Genomic DNA, 11,763 nt, shown 5'->3' with positions numbered 1-11,763 from the left:
CTTGCCACCATATATGCTTGAATAATAATGTAATATTATGCCTGAGATTTAAAAGTTTCGGTGTTTGTATCTCTGGACTCGCCTTCGTGCGAGGTACCTTGTTTGATCCTGAGTTAGGTGGTTTTATCGGGACTTTACCCGACATACCACGGGGTTATACTGTTTGAAGTACGGTTGTGTCCTTGCTGCCTTTCGAGAAAGGATCAGTGCACTTGAGCCGGTGTAATTCAGGTTGGTTCTGCCACAGACGGTTTTTCAAATGCCTACGGGCATGGGTTATTCTTCCTACTATTTGTTTGTTAAATGTGTTTCTCTTCTTTTTCTGCAACTAACAAGACATATTTCTTACAGTGTTCCGATGCTCTGGAAAACCGCAGGTTTGTTAGGTGGGTTGATCCTGCACCTATTCATCCACATCAAGACTATATCTATTACCTACATTCGTATCTTTGATCTAGAAATGGCAATGAGCGATGGTAACAAGGACGAGGAAGATGATGAAGACAGCAACGGTGCCGGTTCACAGGAGGCACCATGCAATGATCCATACCGCAACTGTCCTTGCCACAAGAAGAATGGGGCTCCGCCACCACCACCACCGCCTACAATGGGAGGATACTATGGAGAAGGAGCAGCACAATTTGCTATGTGGGAACAATACTACAAGTAACCTATCTTATTCAAATATTGCATTCATGTGTTTGTTGTCCGGTTTAATTACCTAAGGCATGTTATGTTTAGTGCAGGATATCTTTACCCTTGTTTCGTAGATGTCCTCACATGGCAGTTCAAGTGTTGTGCGTGTTCAATTATGTACTGAACTACTTCAGTAATCTTTAATTCCATTACGTTGGAGTGTTTAATTAGCTCTATAATATTGAAATACATATTATGGCCACAATGAATGAAACAACAACACACTAGTCTACTGGAATACGCAATAAACAATAACATAGTGAATAGTCGAGTACATGAGAACACACTAAAACAAGATCAAGTCCATTACATGAGAACACAATGAAACAACTCCATTACATGACAACACAGGGATTACTGCAAGACTACTGGGTGCAACGAAGCTACTTCCTCTTCCTCAATGCATTCGGATTCTCCATTGCTGCTTTCGCATGGCAAACTCGCTCTAGCTTCTGCTCCCTCTCCTCCCTATGCTCAGTAGCATGCCACCTTTCCACCTCTTCTTTGCGCTCCTTTTCTGTTGCCTCCTCTTGGCGTCTCTTCTCCAGCAACTCCTTCCTCTCCGCATCCCACTGCTTCATACGGCACAGATACTCCTTGTCCTCCTCCTTGATCTCAGTGTCGATCCACTGCTCAAAATCACATAGCGGGGGAGGGATTTGCAAAAAACACAATTGTCACAATTCTAATATAGGCTTTTCAGTGTGCTTCATACACATGATTTCATATGAGAAAAAAATATAATTGTTACCATCAAACCAATGCGGATCTGACGAGGTGTGGGATCGAACGCATAGTGTCACACATCCAATACCTACAGTTCCATAATACACAAATTAACTAAACCCTAAGCAATGAAGAACCTAAGGTTCCATAATACACATAATATAGACCAAATCAATGCATAAAAAAGGAGGAAAGGAGAGAAGATACCTTGCTCTTGTAGATCCATGGATCAAATCAAAGTTTTCAAGGTTGAATATGTCGATTTCTAAGGATTGGCGGGTACGGGAGAGAGAAAAACTGGGATGAACTTAGAACAAATGGAAGAAGGCTCGGGCAGGAAAAGGGGGTGGGATTTTGGAAGCATGGTCAGCGCCATAGGCCATGGCGCCGAGATCTGTGGCGCTGAGCTCGGCACCATGGCCTATGGCGCCGATCATGCTGCCACGTCAGCACCAGCTCATCAAACAGTCAACAGGTGGGTGGGGACCTCGGCGCCATGGTTCACGGTGCCGAGACGTGTTACCTCGGCGCCATGAGTCATGGCGCCGACCCTAGCGTCCAAATACGAGAATACGTTCTTCAGGGTCTAAATGTGAATTTTTTTCCGGAAAAAGGGCTAAAATGCAAAAGGTACGGCCTAGGATCCTTGGTGGTTTCATCCGAAGGCTTCAAAAGGAGCCTCCAAATAGTAATATTAAGATTGCTTTGCCTCCAAAAAAAAATTGTTACCTCATCTAAGTGTCAACACTAAACTTGATTTAATTTATTTTCCAAGCTAGAAAATGATAGTTCAGGTTATAGTCACAAACTCGAGCTCGAGTATTAGATGGATTGAGACTGACATCCTCCAAGTAGGTACATAAGATAACCACTACGGATTAGCTGTCCTAAACAAATAATACGGCACAACCAATATGAATGAAAAGAATTAGCTATTATTTACAGGAAACCTAATAAGTAAGATAAGGAAAAGCGGGACAGATCTAATACAGGTTTCTGATGGGGAAACAACATATTTGTCTCTCCTTGGATACACCTTTGCCCATTTGCTGTGCATGATTACCATCAGTCATTGAATGGTTGCTGTCCCGAAACTTTGGAAACTCTTGGACAGTCTGCATTTAAATATCCTTGCGGTTAAAAATTTATGAATTGAAACATTGATAGCTAAGAGGTCAAAGGAGCAAATCCAAATAGAGAAGGTCAAAATGTTCACTTATTTCTTCAGAGGCAAAAGTTTTACATTCCTCTGGTTTGCTAAATGTTCTCCCTCCAATTCTTCTTTCATTTGATATTTGACTTTTTGCTTTCACCGAAGACACGTCTCTGACCACTACTTTTATACATTATACACCCCCTTCAACTACCTTTTATAGTCTGGCTTCAACAGTCTAAGAGTGTAACATGTCTGGCATTGGATTTGAAGGGTGTAAAATTGACTTTACCCTTATACCAACAATTAATATAAAAATATACTTTTCTGAAAGTTTTATCAAAGATTTGACACATTAATGGTAAACCTTTAGAAAAATACGAAGAGTCTCATCCATTCTCCAGATAGTACTACACGAAAGCATCTCTGTTAGAAAAGCTGTTTCAAACATATTCGGAACATAACTTGCAACTAAAGGAGAATTTTTAATAAATATTCCTCAAATTATTTACAAAAGGTAGATCATATTACAATATACACCAAACATGTTTCTAAACTGTTATATATGTTGGACTGCTTGCTGATCATAGACTATGAGAAAGGATATCATATGTGTCCAACCAAGTTTTCTCGTCAGTGTTCCTTTTGTTCATTGAGTTGTTATCTTTCTCGGATGGATGCATCAATGTCATCTGATGTATTGCACAAAGATTTTGACACATCAATATTTGACCATTTGTTCAGTATAGCTATCCCAAGATCAGCAGTAAGAGCACAGTATGAAGGCCTGCTATCTACATTTGCTTCTGATTTCAAACTTTGTTCTGTATTAACGATTCTAGAAAGAGCTCTTACCTACCAATTTGTTCAGCATAGCTATCCCAAGATCAGGAATAAGAGCAGTACAATGAGTATGCTGGCTATCTACATTTGGTGCTGATTTCTAACTTCATTCTGTATTAATGATTCTAGAAAGGTGCTCTTACCTACCACAGAAAAAATATTTTTGCATATTATTTAGTTGCACGTCGTACCAAGATAAATTTCAATTAGAACAAACAATTGCATAGAAAAGTGTTGAAACAGTGCAGTAATACGAAATAAGAGGAAAAAAAGTATGAAGAATGGCATTACTGTTTTAGATTTTATTTGTTTATGGCCCACAAAAGTGTAGCAAAAGATGATTGTGTCATTAGTACAGGATTGAAACCATCAGAACTAAGCATATATCCCCCAGATTTAGCTTCTACATACTTATGATTCTGAGAAAACAGGAAAATGGGCTGTTGATAACTGAAAGAACAGATCAAAGGAAAATTGGCAGTGGATAACTGAAAGAACAGATCAATCAGTGACATAGAAGTATAGAACTACAGTGAAGAAACGATCCACAATGATATAGGTCAAACATGACAAATACAATGAAAGCATCATGAAACTTTTCAGATTAACACCATGTTTTCTGTTAGTCCATGTGGTGTCATATTTTGAAATATTTGTAACTTGAAGTTATACCTGAAACAAGTTTACAATGTTTTGAAGTACTTGACATCTCAATGATAATTAAGCAGATAAGCAAACAACAGTTCATCTCTCACTGGTTTGCTAACAACTTTGAAACCACACTCTCAAAGTAAAAAGAGAAATGTAGGAAAGGGTTTTACCTGCTGATTAGTATCTTTTACTTGTTTATTTCTTCGACAGAAGTTTGGCAGTGGCCTGGCTTTGAAGCAAAAACTCTGCCGTGATTCTTTAAACTCAGGTTCATTGTTGAACTTCCTCTGCATAACATAAACTCCAAAGATGTGATGTGATGCACTATAATTTTTTTTCAGTTTTCCTTTTGTCTTGTCAAATTGTTGAAAAGCAATTGGCTTTCTTAAAGGCTTATTTTCTAGCTAGATATAGACAGATACAAGCTTATTTTCTAGACATGGAGTAAATTTTCTCCATTGCCAGTACAGACAAATACAAAGTTGTATTACCAAAATAAAAAGACAACTACGAATTTGATTTCCTGCATTGTTAGCAGAGATTTTTATTACTACCTCATTCGACGTACAAATTAATTGTAAAACTATGCGAATGTACATAATAGATACAAACTGTGAAAGTAAGCTGCATTTTTTATGGATAATCATTCAGACCTTTATTTGTGAATAAATATCTGTACTTGGTCTTTGTGGGTAAGGTGGTTTTCTCAGCATCTTGGACTACTTTTAGAGCAGCTAGGACAGCAGCATCTTGACTGCTTTTAGGACAGCAGTTAGCATCTAGGACTGCATCTAGGACAACATCTAGTTTGGCATCTTAGACTAGCATCTAGCATATTCTTGGCTGGCTAGCAGCCTATAAGTATGTATCTCCAACCCCTTGGAGGGCATGGCATTGTGGTAGAGTTTGAGAAATAAACCTAGAAAATTCCCAACTCCTAGTGTCATCTTCACTCTCAATGAGAGTGAAAATTCAGCTACTAACAACTGGTATCAGAGCGGTACTATCCTGTAGCCTAAGCATCTCCTGCTCATCCCCTTCCATAGCCTCGCAGCAGCCCCTGCCGGCAGCAGAAGCAGCAGTTCCAGCTGCTCCTGCTCAACTCCCTTCCTCTGTACTCCACTCCACGCAGCAGCAGCAGCAGCCCCCCAGTAGCGCGCCATGTCCGCAGGACACTCTCGGCACTCGGTCGCCTCGAACGTGCGGCGCTAGCAGGAGGCCGAACTCGCTGCCGCGGAGGAGCGCGAGCGGGCAGCGGCAGAGCAAGGGCGTCGAGGCTAGCAACAGCGGAGCTGGCTGCAGCCAGAGCGGAGGTGGAGGCGGAAGCAGCGGCGGCTGCAGCACGTGCGGCGGCAGCAGAGGCTGATGCTCTGCGCAGCAACGCCAGCAGCTCCGTCAGTGCTAACGCAGACCTCGAGCTGCTAGCCATGGATGCACCTCGAGAGCGTGCGGCGCGGTGGGCAGCCGAGCACGCCTATAGCGGCGCTCCCGAAGGAGGCCAGCACGGCGGCGGCGCTCCTGGAGGAGGCTTGCATGGCGGCGGTGCTCCCGGAGGCGGCGCTCCAGGCGGAGGCACGCACGGCGGCGGCGCTCCGGGCGGAGGCGCACCTGATGGCCCCGCGTTGGAGGCCCAGCGGTTGCGGGATAGGGTTGCTCAGCTGGAGGCTGAGATGGCCCGTGACCGACGACACGGCGGGCTCGACGGAGAGCGCGCCCTTCACAGGCGGCGCGACTCCCTCTCCCCAGACCGGCGCCAAGGCCATTACGGGGTCCAGGCCGTCGTCAGGGACGGTGGGTGGCCTACCCTCACCAAGACCAACTACGTCGAGTGGGCCGTGATCATGAGGGTCAGGCTCCAGGTGCGGCACGTGTGGGAGACGGTCTACTACGGCGACGTCGACTTCGATGAGGATCGACGGGCGATGGACGCCCTCATTGCTGCAGTCCCGCCCGAGATGCAGTTCTCGCTCACACAGAAGGAGACTGACAAGGAGGCCTAGGACCCTGTCACCATTGGCGGCAAGCTCCACTTCGCTGGGAAGCAGTGGGAGGTCTGCCGAGGTGACGGGAAGAAGGGGGAGTCTTCTTCCACAACAAACAGCCGCAAGCGCGGCTTGGCGCAGGGAGGCGCCCAGGCTGGGGCACGAGGACGTGCCGAGGATGGCGCGCGCGGAGGCGCCCAGGGTGGCGCCGTCGGCGAGCGCAAGCCGGCACAGGACGATGTTTGCCGCAACTGTGGCAAGTCTGGCCACTGGGCCAAGGACTGTCGACAGCCACGACGCGGCTAGGCTCACGTCGCACAGGCGGAGGAGGAGGAGCCAGCTCTGTTTCTGGCACACACAAGCATCGAGCTACCTCCAGCGGCACCGGCCGCAACGGTTCTCCTCCACCTTGACGAGCCGAAGGCACACGCCCTTCTCAGCGACGGCTCCGGCGACGACAAGACCGACGGGTGGTGCCTTGACACCAGTGCCACCAACCACATGACTGGCCGACGGGAGTTCTTCACCGAGCTTGACTCCAGCAAGGGAGAGGCTGCGGACGCCATCAGGCGCACGCAGGCTGCGGCGGAGGCGGAGTGCGGCCGCAAGCTGCGGGTGTTGCGCACCGACAACGGTGGCGAATTCACGGCGGCTGAATTCGCGTCGTATTGCGCTGAAGAGGGCATTCAGCGCCACTACTCCACGCCGTACAGCCGCAGCAGAACGGCGTCGTCGAGCGGCGCAACCAGACGGTTGTGGGGATGGCTCGGGCCCTCCTTAAGCAAAGAGGGATGCCGGCTGTCTTCTGGGGAGAGGCCGTGGTGACGGCTGTCTACATCCTCAACCGCTCGCCTACCAAGGCACTCGACGGCAAGACGCCATACGAGGCTTGGCATGGGCGCAAGCCGTCGGTCTCCCACTTGCGGGTCTTTGGCTGCCTCGTGTTCGCCAAGGAGCTTGGCCACGTCAGCAAGCTCGACGACAGGAGCACTCCGGGAGTGTTCATCGGCTACGCGGAGGGCTCGAAGGCCTACCGCATCCTCGACCCAAAGACACAGCGTGTGCGCACCGCGCGCAACGTTGTGTTCAATGAAGGCCGAGGATGGGCGTGGGACAAGGCGGTGGACGACGGCTCGACTCCGACATACGACGACTTCACTGTCGGGTACTTCCACTTCGAGGGAGCTGGGGGAGTAGGCAGCTCCTCTTCGACGAGCGTGCCCCGAGCCTTCACCGTCCCCGGCGCCTTCTACCCCAGCAGCACCACTCTCTTCAGCCAGGACTCAGGCTGCGACGAGGTCGTCTTCGCCGACTCCACCACAGCCGGCGGCACCACGCTCGCCAGCCACGACTCCGGCAACGACGAGTTCCTTGTCGGCTCGTCGGCTCCACATCAATCGGCGACACCATGCACTCCAGCACCGACTCCACCACAGCCGGCGGCACCACGCTCTCCAGCCACGACTCCGGCTACGACGAGTTCCTCGTTGGCTCGTCGGCTCCACATCAGTCGGCGACACCATGCACTCCAGCACCGACAGCCACTTCTCCGGGCATGTCTACTCCAACACTAGCTCACGTCGAGCCCAGCCCGGTGGAGTTCGCTACCCCGCTCTCTCACGATGAGGAGCGCATCGACGCGTGCTACGACGGCGAGCCGTTGCGGTACCGTACGATGGAGGACCTTCTCGGCGACCAGCCAGTGCCGGGACTAGTGCCTCGACCTGGAGGGACAGTTGCACCTTGCGTGCGACGACGGCGAGCCTCGGTCTTTCGCAGAGGCTGAGAAAGACGCGGCATGGCGTGCCGCGATGAAGGCGGAGATGGATGTGGTTGAGAAGAACCGCACCCGGGAGCTTGCTGATCTCCCTTGTGGTCACCGCGCGATCACCCTTAAGTGGGTGTTCAAGCTGAAGAGGGATGAAGTCGGCGCCATCATCAAGCACAAGGCTCGCTTGGTGGCACGAGGTTTCTTGCAGCGGGAGGGGATCGACTTCGACGATGCCTTCGCTCCCATGGCATGGATGGAGTCCGTGCGACTCCTCCTTGCGCTGGCTGCCCAGGAGGGCTGGCGTGTCCACCACATGGACGTCAAGTCGGCGTTCCTTAACGGCGACTTGAAGGAGGAGGTCTACGTGCACCAGCCGCCGGGATTCGCGATCCCCGGCAAGGAGGGCAAGGTGCTGCGCCTGCGCAAGGCCTTCTATGGCTTGCGGCAGGCACCAAGGGCATGGAATGCCAAGTTGGATTCCATGCTCAGGAGGATAGGCTTCGAGCAGAGCCCGCATGAGGCGGCCGTCTACCGGCGGGGCAATGGAGGAAATGTCCTGCTAGTGGGCGTCTATGTCGACGACTTGGTGATCACCGGCACCAAGGATGCGGAGGTGGCGGCGTTCAAGGAAGAGATGAAGGCCACCTTCCAGATGAGTGACCTGGGGACTCTCTCCTTCTACCTGGGGATCAAGGTGCACCAGGACGACTCCGGGATCACACTTCGGCAGACCGCCTACGCCAAGCGCGTCGTTGAGCTAGCTGGGCTCACCGACTGCAACCCACCTCTCACTCCGATGGAGGAGAGGCTGAAGCTGAGCCGTGATAGCAGGGTAGAGGAGGTGGACGCTACCCAGTATCGGCGTCTTGTGGGGAGACTTCGCTACCTCGCCCACACACGGCCGGACTTGGCGTTCTCCGTCAGCTACTTTAGTCAGTTCATGCAGCGACCGACGCGGAGCACCAGCAGGCTGTGAAGAGGATCATCCGCTATGTTGCGGGGACTCTCAACCACAGCTTCTACTACCCGAGGTGCCCCGGAGCTGCACACTTCGTCGGGTACAGTGACAGCGACCACGCCGGCGACATCGACACCAGCAAGAGCACCAGTGGGATCCTCTGGCAAGTGCCTCGTCAGCTGGCAGTCGGTCAAGCAGCAGGTGGTAGCTCTGTCCAGCTGCGAGGCCGAGTACATCGCGGCCTCCACCGCTTCGACTCAGGCGATCTGGCTCGCTCGACTGCTCGGTGATCTCCTTGGCAGAGACGCTAGAGCGGTGGATCTCCTAGTGGACAGCAAGTCCGCTCTGGCCCTGGCAAAGAAACCCGTTTTCCATGAACGGGGCAAGCACATCCGGGTGAGGTACCACTTCATCCGAGGCTGTTTGGAGGAAGGGAGCATCAAGGCAGGCTACATCAACACCAAGGACCAGCTTGCAGACCTGCTCACCAAGCCTCTTGGGAGGATCAGGTTCCTGGAGCTCTGCTCCAAGACTGGGATGATTTCCCACAAGACGACGCACAAGACTTAGGGGGAGAATGATGGGAATAAGTCTCTGTACTTGCTCTTTGTGGGCAGGGTGGTTTTCTCAGCATCTTGGACTACTTTTAGAGCAGCTAGGACAGCAGTATCTTGACTGCTTTTAGGACAGCAAATAGCATTTAGGACAGTATCTAGTTTGGCATCTTAGACTAGCATCTAGCATATTCTTGGTTGGCTAGCAGCCTATAAGTATGTATCTCCAACCCCTTGGAGGGCATGGCATTGTGGTAGAGTTTGAGAAATAAACCTAGAAAATTCCCAACTCCTAGTGTCATCTTCACTCTCAATGAGAGTGAAAATTCTGCTACTAACAATTTGCAATAGCATAAACATTTCGATGAGTGTCTACCTCTTTTTCCTTAGTTGTAGCAGCTTTCTGATGCACCAATGGTGATGTTGAACGAAATAGCTTTTCTTTGATTCTCATTACATGGGAGGACCTGAATGATGCAAGAGAAATATAGGGTACAATTAGAAGATGGTTTAAAATTCAAAGGTATCTGTTGAACTAGTATTAACATGTGAATAAAGCTTGTTAGTTCATCCATATAGTACTGTCAGATTTTTGAGAGAACTAATAACATCATTACATTCAGGATTTAGAATTCATTCCCTTCTAATCAAGTCCTACAATACTCTATGATATTCATAGCTTCTGGTTTTCAAATGATACCTTTGTTCAGCCACTTGAGATGTCCCTATGGCTACTTCTGGCAAAACTGTGGAAAGGGTCTGAAAAGTTCACCACAGCAAACAAATATAAATGTCAGACTGAGAATAATTCTTCCTAAAAAATTAAAAGATAAACTCAATCCATGCTTAGAAATGTTTATATACCTTTCTTTGTGGCCCAAATTCCTCAGGCTGAGTAGTTTCCACAGGTCTGCTTGCAGACTCCAACTGTCTAATCCTCTCGGCAATTCTTGTACCAAGATTTCTTGAGCCGGAGGCAGCATTTTCTGTTTCACATCTCGTGAAACTCTTAGGCATGTGCAATGCTGCCAGTGTGGACCTCTTTTGGGGGACTGGGACTGAAGTTGCTCCATGCATGTTATTGTCTGTACCAGGAGGTGAGGTGTTCTCCTTTGCAGAATGCAGAGGCGACTGTCTTTTCACTGATGAAGGCTGCCCTTTCTTTCCTGAAGGGGGAGATCTGAATCTGGTCGGCTTCTGAAGCAGAGATGACATCTGGATCCTCCTTTTCTTGGCAGAATCCGTGATATCCTGATTAACAATAGAGCTCTCCTGCAAAGAATACATTGGCCATGTTAACAGTTGAGTAAGCAATTTAATTTTACTGCTCATTGAAACAAGACGAATTTGTTCAACTACCTTCAACGGTTGCTTCTCTACGACATCAACAACAACCAAATTTCTCGAGCACAGATCTTTCTTCTCCGGCGATTCCGAAACTGCTCCAGCAACTTGCTCATTGCCGCCCTCCCTGTGGCACAACCGATCCACGGGTGCATCCATCCTGCAAGAAGGACCAACCGAATAGGTGATGGCCGCGACCGCGAGCTCCTCGGCCACTTCCACCGGCTCATCACGGGCACGGGGGCCACCACAATCCACCACGCCGGCCTCCCCACCGCCACCCTCCTCCCCGGGCGCCGGTGCCTGATCCGTCATGCAGGAGGACTGCGCCGACGAGGACGGCCGCGAGGCAGCGGAACCACCGTCCTCCTCCTCATCCTCCACCGCCGCCGCCGCCTCGAGGCTGCCGTCGCCGCCAGCGGCGGAGCCGTGGTCTTCGCTCTTGCGCTTCTTCTTCCTGGTATAGTGCGCCTCGAAGAAGGCCTTCTTCTGCGCGACGGAGCCCGGGCGCGCCTGCACGGCCGCTTCCTCGAGGTAGCGGTTGTGTGCGAAGGCAGACCACTTCCCCCACTCGAGCGGCTCCGTGAGGAAGCGCCCGAAGGAGACCGACTCCCCCAGCGCCGACATCATGTCCGCCTTCCAGTTCTGCATCCCCCCACCCCCAGGCACGCGCAGAAACGACAAGCCGTCACGAAATCGAAATCGAGCGGCACAGGTGCCAGCAGCGGTAGCAGGAAGACGAGCTGCTTGCTTACCCGGTTGTCGTGGCCGGGGATCTCCGGCTCCGGCTGCGGCGGCGAGAAGCCCGGCTCTGCTCCCATCGGTGACGGCAGCGACACTGGGATTTGGATCGGATCTGAGGTCTGAGCGAGAGGAATCGAGAGGAGGCAGCGGGTGTAATTGCGGCAGCTTTCGGTGGTGGTGGGTTCGATTTGAATTGCTGGCAAGTGTACGTTACGGGGAGCTGCGGCTGCGGGGTCGCGACGGCCAGGTGACCGTTGCACAGTGCTTTGACTTGTGCGCTTGCGCAATGTCAGAGGGAAATGTTTGTTTCTGCTGGAGAGTGGGGCCGATGCTTGAATGAA

At 50.5% G+C, this 11,763-nt stretch overlaps 1 protein-coding gene across 1 annotated transcript; it reads right to left on the bottom strand.

Moving 5' to 3' along the window:
- Window positions 1–2,168: 2,168 nt before the first annotated feature.
- On the bottom strand, window positions 2,169–11,557 carry LOC112886873 (protein WVD2-like 7). The gene is made up of 7 exons (XM_025952892.1): window positions 11,434–11,557; window positions 10,694–11,323; window positions 10,199–10,606; window positions 10,035–10,093; window positions 9,711–9,801; window positions 4,240–4,356; window positions 2,169–2,537 (listed from the first exon to the last, which is right to left on the bottom strand). Exons 1-7 carry the CDS (start codon window positions 11,497–11,499, stop codon window positions 2,406–2,408), a joined length of 1,503 nt encoding a protein of 500 aa, XP_025808677.1. The 5' UTR covers window positions 11,500–11,557; the 3' UTR covers window positions 2,169–2,405.
- Between the last annotated feature and the right edge of the window lie 206 nt (window positions 11,558–11,763).

This window comes from Panicum hallii, chromosome 3, assembly GCF_002211085.1.
Source record: "Panicum hallii strain FIL2 chromosome 3, PHallii_v3.1, whole genome shotgun sequence".
In the NCBI taxonomy this organism is placed as follows: domain Eukaryota; kingdom Viridiplantae; phylum Streptophyta; class Magnoliopsida; order Poales; family Poaceae; genus Panicum; species Panicum hallii.
This window is presented reverse-complemented; position numbering and strand designations above follow the sequence as displayed.

Excerpts from the sequence above, each read along its gene's own strand:
- LOC112886873 (XM_025952892.1), bottom strand. The coding sequence starts at position 11,499 with ATGGGAGCAGAGCCGGGCTTCTCGCCGCCGCAGCCGGAGCCGGAGATC. Across the intron at positions 11,324-11,433 it reads TCCCCGGCCACGACAACCGG|AACTGGAAGGCGGACATGAT; the intron begins GTAAGCAAGCAG and ends GGGGGGATGCAG. Across the intron at positions 9,802-10,034 it reads TCTCAAGTGGCTGAACAAAG|GTCCTCCCATGTAATGAGAA; the intron begins GTATCATTTGAA and ends TGCATCATTCAG.